Source organism: Hyla sarda, chromosome 11 (assembly GCF_029499605.1).
Source record: "Hyla sarda isolate aHylSar1 chromosome 11, aHylSar1.hap1, whole genome shotgun sequence".
Taxonomy (NCBI): Eukaryota; Metazoa; Chordata; class Amphibia; order Anura; family Hylidae; genus Hyla; species Hyla sarda.
In genome coordinates, this window is record NC_079199.1 from 28,427,402 (window position 1) to 28,445,603 (window position 18,202).

Genomic DNA, 18,202 nt, shown 5'->3' on the forward strand with positions numbered 1-18,202 from the left:
TCCCAGCAACATCTCGTCAGGATGGGAACAGAGGGAAAAGCAAAGGGGAACCCAGCTGGGACTCCCAGGCTCTGGGCACAAGAAGGTTATTCCAAAAGATCAGTGGCAGTGTAGCGCCACAGACACTGACAAAGGGAAGAATGAGCACACCCTTCCCAGATATTGCGCCCAGGAAGGAAGAGAGCAATGGCAGACTGGCTGTCGCTGAGCTATACACGATTGCATAAACCCCTCCTACAGAGGGAAATCCCCTAGCTGCATTAGCAGCAGTAGACAACCAGAAACAGGAGGAGAGCCAGGCTGCAACAGTGAGCAGTAAGCAAGCAGAGTTGGCGAAAAGCACTTCCGATCACTCCCAGCAAAAAAACAAAGGCCCAGCAAGGTACTCCATCATGTAGGGGGAAGTGCGAGATGGCTCCATCTTGGCAAAAGAAAGTGCTCAGTGAAATAGGGGCGGTGGAGACTAAACTCAGGCACTGACCATGCCAAGCTTCCAGATCTCAGTACCCTCTGTGGAAGGAAATTTCCCAAGAGCGCCATGTACTGTAGGACAAAAGGAAATGGCGCCCTACGGTAACGGATCAAAGCACTGGGTAGACCCCAGGGACCCTGCGAAAACACACCGAGGCACAGAGGAGCCATGTTATGTCCCCAGAGGGATTTGAATCCTGGACACTGGAGCTGGGAGATACAAAGACACAACTATGATCAAGTAAGAAGCACATGTAGCAACTTACAGCGTTGGGAGGAAACACCCCATTAGGGCGAAACCTTGGACTCTAAGAAAAAATGGGGGGGGGGGGGGGGCAGATGGTGCAGCCATGGAGACATCCTAACCGATGAATAACAGCGCAGGCGCCTGAGCCACCCGATACAGGAACCCAGGAAGATACTTGGAGGCATTTTGGGGGGGGGGCTGCAGAACATGCCATCGCCCCAGCAGGCCCCATGCCTAAACCGGGGGCTTAACCAGCGCAGACCTGTGAAAACAATTACACAGGAATGCCTGTGGTACACCCCACCGAAAAGGAGGGAAGGAAGGCTCTACATGAGCAGGGTGTCCAGAGCATATGTAGGGACATAGACATGGGTACCAAGACTGCCACCACGAAGGGAACCACAGACATCCAAATGTGCTAGTCTAGTCTCAGCACCCAACGGCATGCCCTAACCATGCCTTGAGAAGACTAACGTTATGCTGTTAGTAGGGGAACCGAGAGTACTGCTGCTGCGAGGTCCATAGAACCTGCAGGAAACGCCCACACCCCATCTCTTAATGGCGCTACACACCAGAACTGCAGTCGCTGCCTAAAGAGATGAAGGATGAATGAGGTGCAAGAAATATACAGACACAGTTAGACTTACCGGTAGAAAGGTCCAATGAATCCATAGAGCCACTTCATCGGACCGTGGACACACCTTGGAGCCACACACTGAAAGTGGTTTACCAGCCCTTATCCGAGATAGCAGCAGGCCTGTGGAGAGGGACCAGGGAAAGTAGGGAACCCTGCGAAACACTACGTGGTGAATTGTAAAAGGCCCATGGAGCAACATGGGGTCCCTCACTCAGAACCACACCTCGGCAGTGGGATACCTGAACTGAAAAAACTGTAATAGCTATCAGCTGCCACAGAGGGAGCCACTAAAAACACAATACCATTAACAGCCGCAAAAGGGCATTTTCCACTCAAAGAGACCTGGGGAAGACAATTTTTTTTTTTTTTTATGAACTTGGCGTGGGACGCAGGGCGCCCCGGCATTAACCCCCGAGCCCAAGCCTGGACACGGTGCAGGGGAAGGAGATGGGCGGAGCTAAACTCAGAGGCACAAAATTGCACCGATCCTTGCCCATCAGGACGGGAGAAGAGAGGATCTATGGTTGTCCTGTGAGACACCCTGGGAAAAGGGCCCAACCTCCAGGAAAGCGGAAAGGATCTGCAGGCTGTGACAAGCACCACCAGCACGCTGTGCCCCTTTGTCGCACCATGCTCCTGAACCCCCACCTGAAAATGAGAAAGAAAAGGGAGGAAAAAAAATAAACAGCCCTTCTACTGACACTAGCGAAAACTGATTACCTCACTTCCAGTGGACGGGTATATCCTGCCAGGGAGGAGCCGACTCTTTTTCCTAGTGTCAGCGCCTCCTAGTGGCAAGAGCATATACCCATGGTCTGCGTGTCCCCCAATGTAGAGCGACCGAGAAAAAACAAACATAATGATTGGCATTTCATGTATCTGCCTTACTTACCTTTTCTGGTTTGGGATCCTCTTCATTCTCATCATCAGAGGTAGGTCCAGCAAGAGTTGACACTTTACTTATAACACCAAGTCTTGCTAACTGGTCTAGAAAGAGGTCATCACCTTTATCTACTAGATCTCGGATGATCTGAAGTGCTAGAAGGTGGCCATCGTCATCATCCTGAACACAGAAATACAATTATTAGCAAAAAAAATAAGATGCTATACATTTGTATATAGTCCTACTAAAAACTGAAACTTACAGAAAAAGGTAGTAAGAACTCACCTCCTGATCCAAAACTGTAGCCGTAATCTCAACAAGGACTGTGGGTAGATTGTGTCCTGCATCTGAGTCACAAACCTCTTTCAGCAGTGCTTCGGAGCAGAAATGTATCATCTTTCGGATTAGAGCAAGGCTGGCTTTCCTGTAAGAAGCAAAATAGTTAACAATTAAAACAAAAAATAAAGTATCCTCAAGTTAAATGGTCACTGTCACTTTAAAAAAAAAAACTTTTCACATGTGCTTGAGACATGTCAAAGTTTTGATCGGTCAGGGTCTATTTGCTGAGACCCCAAATATCAGGAGCTCACTTCCCAGCTCTAAGAGATCTTTATCTTGCTGCTCCTTTAGGCTAAGTTTTTTTTTTTTCTGGCAGTTTTTGGAAAACTACCACCAGAAGTGTCTTCAAAAGGAATAGGACATATAAAGGAAGGACTTCCACTTCTCCTCAAAAACTGCCAGAAAAAAAACCAAGTGGAAACGTAGCCTTATAAGTAGAGATGAGCGAACTTACAGTAAATTCGATTCGTCACGAACTTCTCGGCTCGGCAGTTGATGACTTATCCTGCATAAATTAGTTCAGCTTTCAGGTGCTCCCGTGGGCTGGAAAAGATGGATACAGTCCTAGGAAAGAGTCTCCTAGGACTGTATCCACCTTTTCCAGCCCACGGGAGCACCTAAAAGCTGAACTAATTTATGCAGGATAAGTCATCAATTACCGCGCCGAGAAGTTCGTAACGAATCGAATTTACTGCAAGTTCGCTCATCTCTAATTCTAAGTCTATGGAGCAGTAAGACAAAGATCCAAGAAGTAAAGTGAGCTACACCCAGCTCGTTCTCTTAATAAGTGGGGGTCTTCATACTGAGATGACAACTTTTGGCCTCCGTTACGCTGTTTTAATTGACAGTGAAACAGCACAAAAGATAATGCATAGAACTGTTAAGATAGTCAAAAATTCGAACATACATCAAAAGATTCACCACCAGATCAACATATGAAGAATCCTTGGTCAATGCACTAATATATCTATCTATCTATCTATCTATCTATCTATATTGCTAAATACAGTAGTGTTTCCAAACCAGGGTGCCTCCAGCTGTTGCAAAACTACAACTCCCAGCATGCCCGGACAGCCTCTGGCTGTCCGGGCATGATGGGAGTTGTAGTTTTAGCAACAGCTGGAGGCACCCTCGTTGAGAAACACTGCTATATACTACGATATAAACTTTACCTGATTGATGGGAGCATAGTCTGCTGAAACGTTTGAGCAAAAACAGGCAGCAGCCTCTTTAAGTATATTGGAGCCATTTCTGGGTCCCCCTTTGGCTCATTGCACTCTTCTTCCTCCCGATTAGAGTCTTTTTTCTTCTTTTCATCTCCTTTGTTAACAGGACACATCCAGTCCCCTAAAAACATACAGGAGAGAATTTGTTCACTGAAAACGGCAACTTAAAGGGGTATTCAAGGAAAAAAAAAATGTTATACATCAACTGGCTCCAGAAAGTTTAACAGATTTGTAAATTACTTCTATTCAAAAAAAATTCAATTCAATTCAAATTCAATAATTATCAGCTGCTGAAGTTGAGTTGGTCTTTTTTATCTGGCAACAGTGCTCTCTGCTGACATCGCTGCTTGTCTCGGTAACTGCACAGCGTAGAAGAAGTTTGCTATGGGGATTTGCTTCTAAACTGTGCGGTTCTCGAGACAGTTCTCATCAGAGAGGACTTAGACAGAAAAGAACAACTCCATCAGCTCATAAGTACTGAAAGGATTAAGATTTTTTTAATAGAAGTAATTTACAAATCTGTTTAACTTTCTGGAGCCAGTTGATATATAAAAAAAAGTTTTTCCCCTGGATAACCCCTTTAAGTGTCCCATGTTATTCTGCCCAGCGCTAAAATCGGCTTGTATTACAAGAAGATTTGGGCCTGGATTCACAAAACAGATTTCCCACGATGCACTGCAGCAGGTCTTTAGAATGCATTGTGTGTAAATCAGGTTTTGAAAACCCTATTCCCAAGTATTTTCTGTGTATATCATTGCAGAAAATGCTGACAATGTAAGCACTGACAAAATAAGTTGCATACCTGGAGATTGTAAGATGGCAACCACCTCACTATGCCCTCGCTCTCGTGCTTTGTCTAGTGGAGTCTTTCCATCCTCATCACGCAGGTCTGGATTGGCTCCATGGCGTAACAGGGTCTAGAAGAGGAACCAGAAACACATAAGAATGGTATATACAATGTTATACGATATAGCATCAGAAAAAGAAAATAAACAAACAGCTGCTTTATTTCAAAACTACATCAAACGTGTCCTCAGGTTGTGGTTTTAAAACTCTGCTTCCTTAAAAAAGTAACATGCCTAAAAAAGGTACAGAAAAACGTATCCCCTATCCTGTAGATAGAGGATAATTTCTAGATTGCTGGGGGGGGGGGGTTCGACCGCTGTGGCCCCCACGATCTCCTGTACGGAGCCTTGGCTTTCCCCCAGAGCAGCACATCACGCCCCCCGCCAGAAGCGAGGATGGCCATGTCCCCTCCATATATCTCTATGTGAGAGCCATAGATAGCCAAACCGCTCTCCCATAAAGATATATGGAGGGGGCGTGGCAGCCCCTAATTCGGGCGGGGGTCGTGACGTGCCAATCTGGAGGAGAGCCGATGGATAGGGGATACATTTTTCTGTACTTCTAGGCATGTGATTTCTCCTTTAACTTAAGAAGAATTGTGCAGCAATACCACAAATGAACTGAGCACAAGAGTGGTGCTGTTTATGCAAGAACATTGCAGCAGTTTTTTCCCTCCTACTTACAAATAATCCCTTGAATGGCTTATATAACCCACTAAAAGTGTAACAATCACGAACATATTTTGGATATATCTTCAGTGACATGTCAGAGGTTTGCTCGCTTTAGCTGTGCAGAGTGGAGATGAAGGGGTAAAACGTGCACCATTGGAGATTCTTCCCCTTCATTTTAGCGAGGGTGGGGGTCTCAGCACCCAAGCTACCACCAATACAAACTTCTGACATGTCTCTATATGTACATTTTGATTTATGAAAAACCATAAGACATTCTGTACATCACGTCGCTATTTGTAACCCAAATGATACTGTGCACCTATAAAGCAATTAAATCACATGATAGGAGGTTAAAACATCATGGGAGCTGCTAAAAAGTACTGGAAGGGTAAAGATTTTTTTAATAGAAGTCATTTACAAATCTGTTTAACTTTCTGGCACCAGTTCATTTAAAAAAAAGGTTTTCCACCGGAGTACCCCTTTTCCACCCTTTAAGACATCTGAAATAAATACATAGCCTTCCAAGTCTGGCAAGCAGCTATCTTCATCTACTTGCCAGTGATCTTTTCAGACAATACTGTGGCAATCACAATGTGAGATCACAATGTCAGGGAAGAGGTCACTTGTATTATGTAGCTTTAATCTGCCCATTGAATACTCTGACCTCCCCGGAAGGCTTTCCTAAAGCCGCGTCAATCCAATGACCCAATTCCCAGTGATGGGTTCAGTCTAGAGCAGATCTACTAGTTTCACTTTCACAACTTCCTACCTTTGCCACCTGAGGTCGCCCGAAGCAAGCAGCGTAATGTAATGAAGATGACCTCTGACCTCTGTTGACATCAGCCCCTCGTTCACATAAGAATTCCACCTAAAAGAAAGCCCACATTGTTATAAACAGTTAAAGGGGTACTCCGGTGGAAAACTTTTTTTTTTTTTTTTTTTTTTTTAAATCAACTGGTTATATAAAGTTACAGATTTGTAAATGACTTCTATTAAAAAAAATCTTAATCCTTCCAGTACTTTTTAGCAGCTGTATGCTACAGAAGAAATTATTTTCTTTTTGAATTTCTTTTTTGTGTTGTCCACAGTGCTCTCTGCTGACACCTTTGTCTGTGTCAGGGACCGTCCAGAGCAGCATAGGTTTGCCATGGGGATTTTCTCCTGGTCTGGAAAGTTCCTGATACGGGCATCAGGTGTCAGCAAAGCGCACTGTGTACAAGACAAAAAAAGAAATTCAAAAAGAAAAGAATTACCTCTGTAGCATATAGCTGCTGGAAAGTACTGGAAGGGTAATTAATAGAAGTCATTTTCAAATCTGTTTAACTTTCTGGCACCAGTTGATTTAAAAAAAAACAAAAAAAAACAAAAACACCGGAGTACCCCTTTCAGGGCCTCTCACGTACGCCATATCTCAAAGTGTAAGTTTACCATCTCCTGAGTGCCAAAAGCAGAAGCCCAGTTCAAAAGGGTCTGGCCCACGTCATCCATGAAATTAACTTCAAATGCTGAAAAAAAAAAAAAAAAATCACATTATGAATCTGGAACAGGAAAATACCTTATTAACCCAAAGCTCTCTACAACAAGCTGTTACCTATAACTCCTCTATCTACCAGCAGAACTGCCCAGTGATTGGACATCCCTAAGACTAGGGTGGAGATTTATCAAAACCTGTGCAGAGGAAAAGTTGCCCAGTTGCCCATAGCAACCAATCAGATCACTTCTTTCATTTTGCAGAGGCCTTGTTAAAAATGAAAGCAGAGATCTGATTGGTTGCTATGGGCAACTGGGCAACTTTTCCTCTGCACAGGTTTTGATAAACCTCCCCCATCTATATCTCTGCTCATTCTGTGACAGGTAGTCATGTGGGAGGTCCTACTCCGTGATTGACAGCTCTCTATATCAGTATTTCCCAAACAGGGTGCCTCCAGCTGTTGCAAAACTGGTGCCAGAATGTTAAACAGATTTGTAAATTATTTCTATTAAAAAAATCTTAAAGGGGTACTCCAGTGAAAACCTTTTTTCTTTTCAATCAACTGGTGGCAGAAAGTTAAACATATTTGTAAATTACCTCTGTTAAAAAAATCTTAATCCTTCCAGTACTTATTAGCTTATTATCTGCTGAATGCTACAGAGGAAATTCCTTTCTTTTTGGAACACTGATGACATCACGAGCACAGTGCTCTCTGCTGACATCTCTGTCCATTTTAGCAACCATGCATAGCAGATGGATGCTAAGGGCAGCATGGTGGCTCAGTGGTTAGCACTGCTGCCTTGCAGTGCTGGGGACTTGGGTCCCACTAAGGACAACAATAAATAAAGTGTTGTTATTATTATTATAATGTCAGCAGAGAGAACTGTGCTCGTGATGTCATCAGAGAGCATTCCAAAAAGAAAATAATTTCCTCTGTAGTATTCAGCAGCTAATAAGTACAGGAAGGATTAAGATTTTTTAATAGAAGTAATTTACAAATATGTTTAACTTTCTGCCACCAGTTGATTTAAAAGAAAAAAGGTTTTCACCGGAGTACCCCTTTAATCCTTACAGTACTTATCAGCTGCTGTTATGTTATGCTCCACAGGAAGTTCTTTTCTTTTTAAATTTCCTTTCTGTCTGATCACAGTGCTCTCTGCTGACACCTCTGTCCATTTTAGGAACTGTCCAGAGTAGGAGCAAATCCCCATAAAAAACCTATCCGGCTCTGGACAGTTCCTAAAGTGGACAGAGGTGTCAGCAGAGAGCACTGTGGTCAGACAGAAAGGAAATTCAAAAAGAAAAGAAAGAACTTCCTGTGGATCATAACAGCAGCTGATAAGTACTGGAAGGATTAAGATTTTTTAATAGAAGTAATTTACAGATCTGTTTAACTTTCTGGCACCAGTTGATTTAAACAAAAATCTTTCCAGCGGAGTACCCCTTTAAAGAAGAAGTCCCATGCCTAGAAGTACAGAAAAACTCATCCCCTATCCACAGGATAGGGGATATGGTTTAGAACGCAGGGGGTCCAACCGCTGGGGCCCCTCGCAATCTTCTGTACTGAGCCTGGCTCCCCCAGAGAAGCACGTCACGACCCCTGTGCAAAGTGGACCCGCCACCCCTCTCCATATATCTCTATGGGAGAGCCAGTCGGCTATCTTCGGCTCTCCCATAGAGATATATTAAGAGGGCGAGGGTCATGAGGTGCTGCTCTGGGGGAGAGCTGGGGCTCCGTACAGGAGATCGTGAGGGGCCACAGTGGTCGGACCCCCCTTGATCTAAAACTTATCCTGCGGATAGGGGACATGTTTTTCTGTACTTCTAGGCATGGGACTTCTTAAATTTTTCAGCCCACTAATTAGCCCCCTATTCTAGTAACAGGGTCATCATCTACTCACATACAGTCTCAGCCGGTGCCATTGACTGAAATGAATCTTAGGGGAACCCTGAATACTGATATAAAATCAGTCATCAAGCAGAACAAAGGGAAGGTAAATGTGCTACAAATGACCGTAGCTACTATTACTCTAATGAAAATGGGGCAGATCCCGTTATCCTATAAGAGAAAGAGATCCCACATTGAATAAAAGATTTGCTGCTTCTGCAAAGTCCCCAGCTCTTCATATGCTTACCTCCTGTGTCAATGGCATCTATAAGGGCATCTGTATCCTTGCTACGAATGCAGTCAATAAGCTGACGATGGGAGCGCTCTCCAGAGCTGTCTAGTCGCCTTAAACCAGGGATGCGGCCAGTGGACCCAGCACTAGATTTAGGCAATGCCTTGCGGCCTTCGAAAAGCAGCACCAGCAGCAAGTCTACAAGTCGCATAGTGTCAAGTACACATCTTTCATCACCCAGTAAAGCACTCTCCATTGAATCAAGTAACTCAGCCCGAAGCAAGTCCTACCAAGGAAATAACATTTATAAAATCCATATTATATTTCAAATCATCCTACTACTTAAAAAAAAAAATACGTCATCATTAAAACATACATGTGTAACAACAGGGGATCCGCGGCACAGTGTTGACAGTAAGCTGACTATTGTGGAGACTTGGTTGCTGATTTTAGAGTCTCCTGAAGTTGAAGGGCCGCCACTAGTACCACGTCCAGGTTTGCAAGCAGATGATGGTCCTGAAACAGTTCCTCCGGCTGCTGCCATACGAGACAACAGTTCTTCAGTAAGTCCGTGCTGTGCCAATGGTGCCGGGTCGACACCTCGGCGTGTAAACCGATCTGCCAGAGAAGCAAAACAGCGCAGCGCACCATCTGAAACCTGGTGGAAATTCAGATAAAGTTATAGAAACAGATTTTTTTTTGCAATAAAATTTGCTTTTTACTAGGGATCGACCGATTATCGGTTTGGCCGATATTATCGGCCGATATTCACGATTTTGGGCGTTATCGGTATCGGCAATTACCTTGCAGATAATCCGATAATGCCCCGCCCCTCGACCCTTTTTTTGATGATTTTTTTTTACGGCATTCACCGTGCGGGATAATTTACATTATAGTTTTATAGTACATGTCATTACGGACGTGGCAATACCTATTATGTATATGATTTGTGTTTTTGATCTTTTTTGGTGATAATACAGGGCTTTTATTGGGAAAGGGGCATTTTTTTTTTTTTACACTTCATACTTTTATTGAAGAACTTTTTATTTTATTTTTTACACTTTTTACAGGTTATACTATGCTGCAATACATTTGTACTGCAGTACAGTATAACCTGATGAGCTGCAGACACTACAGCCTCTGGCTGGATCTCACAGGCTTCTGTAGCAGGCATACAGGAGGTCATGATCTGACCTCCTGCTGCCATAGTAACCAACGGCGACCCGCGATCGCATCACGGCGCCACCGTTGAAAAGCAGGGGGAGAGCACTCCCCCTGTCAACACCACAGATGCCGTGATCAGGATTGATCACGGGATCTAGGGGGTTAATGCTGCCGGGAGCAGCGCGATCGCGGCTCCGGCAGCTGCGGTGGGACTCCGGCTGTGATTAACAGCCGGGTCCCTTCCACTGCGTTGCCCGCGGCAGTGCAGGAGATCGATATAACGTTTGCATACATCCAATTGCGCGAACGTGTCGGATGATTGGACGTATGCATACGTCCTATAGCGGGAAGGGGTTAAAGCGGCCACTTTAAATCAATGATCTGCAGCGGCTTCTTCGGGGCCGGGGGGGTGGAGAAATAGCCGAAAACTTATACCGGAATATCGGTAGAAGTTATCGCCTATCGGCCTGAAAGGCCACAGATTATCAGTATCGGCCCTTAAAAAAAAAATAAAAATCGATATCGGTCGATCCCTACTTTTTACTATTTTGCTGAACCAAAGCACAAAACTCACCTGGTGATCCTCATGCTTCAGAAGGCTAGAGAGAGACTCAACACAGATCTCTAAAGATGCATCCTGTGGCTCCATTTTACCACACAGCCGCGACACCACTGCCATAGCAGAATGCAGAGTGTCCTTATGAACCAAATGGCCACTGTCCCTGATAAAAGTCAGAACACAATTCAAGCCACCGGCTTCAAATACTGCTCCAGATTCTCGCGTACAGATCAGCTCCAACACCTGGAGGAGAAAACAAATAGGATATTAGAGCTGCAGCTCCACTGGGAGCAGAGACCGGTGTTGAATATCTAAGTACAGCTCTACAGAACATGTTGGTGCTACAAGAACAAGAAAGAATTACTTAGTTACATTGGAATAACCGTGTTTCTCACCTTCACACACTGCTCAGCGAGATCCCGACTGGTCCGATTGTTCAGCTCCACCACCACAAGCCGATTGCAGAGCGCTTTTATGGCTCCTTCTACCCCCACAATGCGCCTGGTACATTCAGCAGACACATCTAGGTAATATGTTATAGCGCGGGCGGTGACCTCAAGCACATTGTCGGGGGCACTCTCATCCAAAAAGATCTTGCATAAAGCTGGCAGGAAAGTACGAGGAGGACACCTATACAAACACATAAGAACATAAGACTGTGGGTTTGGTGCAAAATTCTTATAAAGTGGTGCAGAAGCCATGAGCAACCTCCCTCTAACCTACCGCCAGAAGCATAGGTGGTAGTGGTTAGAGATGAGAGAACTTACAGTAAATTCGATTCGTCACAAACTTCTCGGCTCGGCAGTTGATGGCTTATCCTGCATAAATTAGTTCAGCCTTCAGGTGCTCCCGTGGGCTGGAAAAGGTGGATACAGTCCTAGGAGACTCTTTCCTAGGACTGTATCCACCTTTTCCAGCCCACCGGAGCACCTGAAAGCTGAACTAATTTATGCAGGAAAAGTCATCAACCGCCGAGCTGAGAAGTTCGTGACAAATCGAATTTACCGTAAGTTCGCTCATCTCTAGTAGTGGTGTATAGCAACAGATGAATACTAAGAAAATATTATCCTTGCAGCACACCCATAAAGTGCAAAACAAATGAGGTTTTATTAACCCATGTGGACGATACAACGTTTCAGCAGCATCACGCTGCCTTTCAGGCAGCGTGATGCTGCTGAAGCGTTGTATCGTCCACATAGGTTAATAAAACCTCATTTGTTTTGCACTTTATGGGTTTGCTGCAAGGATCATTTTTCCTTTGGCTCTACTTCCATGGTCTGCGATTGGGACCGTGCCATTGTGCCTGCCTGCACCCCTGCATATCTGGGACTACATTTGGTTGTGCTGCCTCCACCCTTGCTGAACAGATGAATACTAGATATGCTTTAATGCACAGTAATTCAGTAGTTAAAGGACAACTCCGGAATAGGAAAATGATCGTCCATACTGCCGACAGTAAAAAAAAAAAATAAACAGGTACCGTACATACCTTCCTTCACTCCTCCAGTGTCTTCGGTAACCGGCTCCGGCCTCAGCTGCGATCCTCTTCCTGGTTGCCGGTGAGTCATACTACACTCAGCTAATCACCGGCCGCAGCGAAGTCCCGGCTCGGCCAGCGATAAGCTGAGTGGCAGTGTGATGTTTTCGGCCCCGGCACCTGGTGCCGGGGCCGAAAACATCACACTGCCACTCAGCCTATCGCCGGCCGAGCCGGGACTTCGCTGCGGCCGGTGATTAGCTGAGTGTAGTATGACTCGCCGACCACCGGCAACCAGGAAGAGGATCGCGGCGGAGGCCGGAGCCAGTTACCGAAGGAAGGTATGTACCTGTTTATTTTTTTTTTTTACTGCCGGCAGTATGGACGATCATTATCCTTTTCCGGAGTTCTCCTTTAACAAGCTTATGCCAGGCATACCTTTTGTAGGGGGATTTAATTGCTTTAGGTCCATTATTAAAAAAAAATACGTGCAAGAGAGGCGACACACACCTCTCACCACTGACATCACACCTGCTCCTCCTGGTGACTGACACACAGGGGTCGTCTGAGGCGGTAGTCCAGTTTAGAGAACCTGTCAGTGTGTATTACGATACACGTGCGCTAATTCTGACCTCCACGCGGCACGCATGCACCATAATACACATTGACAGGGCATGTGTAGGGCTGTCGAGAGCAGGTGAGCCCTGTGTGTCAATCACCAGGAGAAGTGAGCATAACCTCAAACGAGAGAGGCAATGTGCGCAAAAATCCCTGGTCAATGAGCGTTGTCAGGGGAACCTCTGCCTGGCCACTGCAGCATTACACAATGACCATTTACATTGCTGCTGTGGGCTCTGTGCCCCGGTTGATAGAGATGGGCCTCCCCTTTACTACATCCATATGCTCAAATAAATTGAAAAAGGGATGTCTAAAGGAGATAACGCCTTTAAAATTGTAAAACACAAATCTGTAAATTCTTTCTTCTCTTTTCGGAGTATCTGCTATGTTGCAATCACCTTCACGTGGCAAGACTGAGCAGAGCAGGAGCAATATTCTGCAACGGTGTAGAAAAAAAGTCGTAAACCTATGGGCGGCATTTCTTGGTCTGGCAGTGAAGTGAAGACAGAAAATATGATGCTCTTATAATGTGCATTCAAGGCCTTTGCACATGGTACAATTATCATAAGGAAGTCTATTTACGATTAGGTCCCCACGTAATAGATTCAGCAATGTCTGATCGTCCCCCACATTTTTATACACGTTATCACCTCATAGTGACGATGATTTCAGTCAATGGACACAGAGGACCAGTGGCCAAGTCCAAAAACTTTCGATTTTACTGTCAAAGTTTTTGAGGTCACTGATCACACACGTTTTTACAGATCCCCGCGGGCGATCACATCAGCCGAAACTGTAGCCACACTGCCACAGATGCCATGATCTGTATTGATCACGGCATCTGAGGGGTTAATGGCGGACAACCGTGCGATCGCAGATGTAGGCCATTACCGGCGGGTCCCTGCCACGCATGACCCAAGCATCGCTACGATGCTCGCAGTCATGTATAGGACGTAAATGTACGTTCTGGTGCACAAAGTACACCAGGACGTACATTTAGGTCCGTGGTTGTTAAGGGGTTAATGGGGCAATTACCTGGAGGTGAACGGCAACACAAACCACTGTTCATTGTTTACAATTGTAATGACAAACAATGACGGCAATGTGAACAGAGCCTGACTGCTGATAATACAATATAAACTACAAAGAGAGAAGATACAGAACAATAAAAAAAAAGGGTCAGAGTGTCCACACTGCGCACTAGGACAAGGGGAGATTGTAATATAGAGAGATCTTTTTCCCACTAATACAGAGGTTGTTGAAAAAAAAAAAAATTCCAATTCATAGTAATCCAGACGTCATTCTTAAAAGATTATCCTTGTTTTTCCATCTGCAGCTTACACCACCAAAGCCATCCAGTAATTCAGCGACATTCTGCATTACCTTTCAAGCACATGAATTATGGTAGAGCCCACCTAGGAGCGATCCTCCTTAAAGCGCCCCTCAACTAACTGCGAATTATAATAGAATGTATCCGAAAAACAATACTACACATTGAACAGTGGTAACAGCGTAATTTTGTTTTACATCTAATTTTTGGGGAAAAATTGAGGATGACGTTAACAAGTGTCATTGGTCCTGCAAAAAAGTCCTCATGTGGCTTAGTTGTCAAAAAAAAAAATTTAAAAAAAAGTTATGGCTTTTAACATTTGAGGAAACAAAAATAAATCAAGGATTAAGATTTTTTTTTATAGAAGTAATTTACAAATCTGTTTAGCTTTCTGGCACCAGTTGATTTAAAAAAAATAAAAAAAAATAAAAAATTTCCACCGGAGTACCCCTTTAAGAGACTGGGGAATTTAAGTGTTTCTCATAGTAAAATGTGTCAAGTCTGTCTCAGAGTCACTCACATATGTCTGTGAGCCGCTTGTCTATAGAGCCAGCTCTGCTTCAGATACGAAAATCTGCTGTTGGGGTTAAAAGCTTTCAACACTGACCTAGCGACCAGATATGGGACAGGCCAAAGGTATCTTATCCCTGCTTAGGGTCCACTGGTCACTAAAATCAAGGGACTACATCAAATGGAATGCTTTGTCCCACTGGCAAGAGAATGCAAGAGTTTGAGAATGAAAGTGTGAGTCAGTGTTTCCCAACCAGGATGCCTCCAGCAGTTGCAAGACTACAACTCCCAGCATGCCCGGACAGCCTTCGGCTGTCCGGGCATGCTGGGAGTTGTAGTTTTGTAACAGCTGGAGGCACCCAGGTTTGGAAATAACTAAGAAAAGGGTCGGCACTCGAGTTCCGTAGTGGTGCACGCGGAAGGCAGTATTGCTTTAAAGGGGTATTCCAGCCAAAAACTTTTTTTTTATTTATCAACTGGCTCCAGAAAGTTAAAGAGATTTGTAAATTACTTCCATTAAAAAATCTTAATCCTTCCAATAGTTATTAGCTTCTGAAGTTGAGTTGCTGTTTTCTGTCTAACTGCTTTCTGATGACTCACGTCCCGGGAGCTGTCCAGCTCCTATGGGGATATTCTCCCATCATGCACAGCTCCCGGGACGTGACATCATCATTGAGCAGTTAGACAGAAAACTTCAGAAGCTAATAACTAGAGATGAGCGAACTTACAGTAAATTCGATTCGTCACGAACTTGTCGACTCGGCAGTTGATGACTTATCCTGCATAAATTAGTTCAGCTTTCAGGTGCTCCTGTGGGCTGGAAAAGGTGGACACAGTCCTAGGAGACTCTTTCCTAAGACTGTATCCACCTTTTCCAGCCCACCGGAGAACCTGAAAGCTGAACTAATTTACGCAGGATAAGTCATCAACTGCCGAGCCGACAAGTTTGTGACGAATCGAATTTACTGCAAGTTCGCTCATCTCTACTAATAACTATTGGAAGGATTAAGATTTTTTTAATAGAAGTAATTTACAAATCTGTTTAACTTTCTGGAGCCAGTTGATTTATAAAAAAAAAAGTTTTTGCCTGGAATACCCCTTTAAGGAAAGGAATCCCGGCACTCACTTATTCTTCTGCCAAGTGTAACGTGTTTAATCGCACAGTGCTAGGTGCAAACAATAAGACGCGTTTCAGCCAAAGTCTAAGGCTGCATTCACATCTCGTTTTTTTGCAATACGGTTCCCGTATCCGGTTTCAGTGTAAAAACCGTATGGAACCGGATTGCAAACCATATGTATCGACATGCCATTGAAAACCGTACGCCAAACGTAGCATCCGGTAGTATACATGTTGCACCATTTAAGGTTTTATCTGTTTTTTTACTTTTACACAAAACCGTAGTCTACTACAGTTTTATGTCCGGGTGAAAAACCGGATACAACCCTTATACGTTTTTTTTATTTTTTTTTAAATGGTGGTCAAAGGGAACCGTACAGAACCGTATGTGCGTACGGTTCCATCCGGTTTGCACAATACGGTATTAAACCGTATGCAACCGGACATCCGTTTTCAAACCATATACGGTTTAAAACCGTACAGTTATATACGGTTGCTATAAGGTAAAAACAAAAAATATGCAATGTATATTTAGTAATCTTTGTCACTGCTCCATAGACTTACAATGTCAAAAACGTTTTCAAAATGAACGTGTTTGGTCTGTGTGAACATACTCTAAGGCCAGAATATACTGTAAATAGGATGGGATTGGGGGGGTGAATTGCAAAACTCACGTTTCAAAACAGCGGTCTACATTATCGGACATAAGCAGCAGCATGCAAAGTTGTTCCAAGGCAATGAGCTGCATGTCCCGCTCATCCCCCTGCCCCATCTGCAGCCATTCCAGCAGCGTATCCGGATCTACGTCAGCCATGATGGCTGTGCCTGGAGAGCAGCTTCCACTCGGACCGTCGTGACAGGTCTATTCTTCAGCTCTTCGTCTCAACAGAGTCTTGATCTGTCGGCTGGGGCCCTCACCTGCAGGGAGAAGGAGCAGAGAGAGGCCATGAGTTATTAATGTCACAGATAAAGCAGGTTAATCCCGGCCTGGCCAGAGGAACACAGGCGCTTGTGAAGTGTGAGCCTCTGCTATAAGCTGATTATGTATGTTCTGCAGTTTGGGTTGGAGACCAGAAGGGAACACAGACATCAGTGTAAGAATCCCTATAGAAACATATTACAACTATCACAGGAAAACCTCTGCTTAGCTTTTTAGTCAGTCAATTTAAAGGGGCACTCCGGTGAAAACCTTTTTTCTTTTAAATCAACTGGGTGGCAGAAAGTTAAACATATTTGTAAATCACTTCTATTAAAAAAATCTTTATCCTTCCTGTACTTATTAGCTGCTGAATACTACAGAGGAAATTATTTTCTTTTTGGAATTCTCTCTGATGACATCATGACCACAGTTCTCTCTGCTGACGTTATTATAATAATAATAACAACGCTTTATTTATTGTTGTCCTTAGTGGGATTTGAACCCAAGTCCCCAGCACTGCAAGGCAGCAGTGCTAACCACTGAGCCACCATGCTGCCCTTAGCATACATCTGCTATGCATACTTGCTAAAATGGACAGAGATGTCAGCAGAGAGCACTGTGTTCGTGATGTCATCAGTGTTCCAAAAAGAAAGGAATTTCCTCTGAAGCATTCAGCAGCTATTAAGTACTGGAAGGATTAGGATTTTTTTATAGAAGTAATTTACAAATATGTTTAACTTTCTGCCACCAGTTGATTTAAAAGAAAAAAGGTTTTCACCGGAGTACCCCTTTAATAGACACAAATGCATGGATGCCTGGCCGAACACTGCAGCAAACGCCGAGAACACATGAATGTACATGACCATGAAAGCATTGTCAATTCATATGGACATAGATCCGTATATTTCTCTGCTGGCCAGCCAGAAAAGCACAATGCCATCCGCTTCCCCAGCTCATAACTCATCGATGGCAGCGGATTCAGTGAATCTTACTGTAGATTTGCTTATTTCTGTGCACTAATATTTCAAAAAACTTTGCCTATATCAATAGAAGGAGGAAATATAAGAAACTTGGAAATATAGGGTAATACAGAAAAATCTGTTTACGCAGCTTATACTGATCTATAATGTCCTCCATGCTGCTGCTACTTCTAAGAATGTATTAAAAGAGAAGATCTTGCCGCCTATTTCTCTCTGTGTGGACATTGTAAGGGTGCATGCACACCACGTTTTCGTCCTACAGTTCCCGTATACGTTTCAAGTTAAAAACTGTATGGAACTGTATAGAAAACTGTATGCATTGACTTAACATTGTAAACTGTATGTCAAACGCATCATTCGGTTTAGTGCGTTTTGCATCCTATACGGTTTTGTCCAGTTTTATACCCATACCCAAAACCGTAGTCTACCACATTTCTTGGTCCGGGTGAAAAACTGTATTAAACCGTATACTTTTTTACATGGAAGTCAATGGGAACCGTACAGAACTGTATGTGCGTACGGTTCCATTGTTTTTCACCATACGGTTTTTGACTTTGCACAGTTTTTTTTCTTGGAATTTAAATCAAACAAGTGAAACTTTATTCAAAATGGAGTGA

General features: G+C 44.0%; 1 protein-coding gene across 3 annotated transcripts in view; it reads right to left on the bottom strand.

The window, feature by feature from the left end:
* The window catches only part of HECTD1 (HECT domain E3 ubiquitin protein ligase 1), a 100,202-nt gene that overhangs the window by 53,537 nt on the left and 28,463 nt on the right, over positions 1-18,202 (bottom strand). For all 3 annotated transcript variants that reach the window (XM_056546023.1, XM_056546024.1, XM_056546022.1), the window contains exons 2-12: positions 16,361-16,604; positions 11,030-11,264; positions 10,650-10,877; positions 9,288-9,569; positions 8,927-9,197; positions 6,749-6,825; positions 6,090-6,188; positions 4,606-4,720; positions 3,750-3,924; positions 2,524-2,662; positions 2,248-2,418 (exon numbers count right to left, since the gene is read on the bottom strand). In XM_056546023.1, coding sequence (XP_056401998.1) covers positions 2,248-2,418; positions 2,524-2,662; positions 3,750-3,924; positions 4,606-4,720; positions 6,090-6,188; positions 6,749-6,825; positions 8,927-9,197; positions 9,288-9,569; positions 10,650-10,877; positions 11,030-11,264; positions 16,361-16,500 — 1,932 coding nt within the window. In that variant the 5' untranslated portion in view covers positions 16,501-16,604. The remainder of the gene's footprint in view (positions 1-2,247; positions 2,419-2,523; positions 2,663-3,749; positions 3,925-4,605; positions 4,721-6,089; positions 6,189-6,748; positions 6,826-8,926; positions 9,198-9,287; positions 9,570-10,649; positions 10,878-11,029; positions 11,265-16,360; positions 16,605-18,202) is intronic.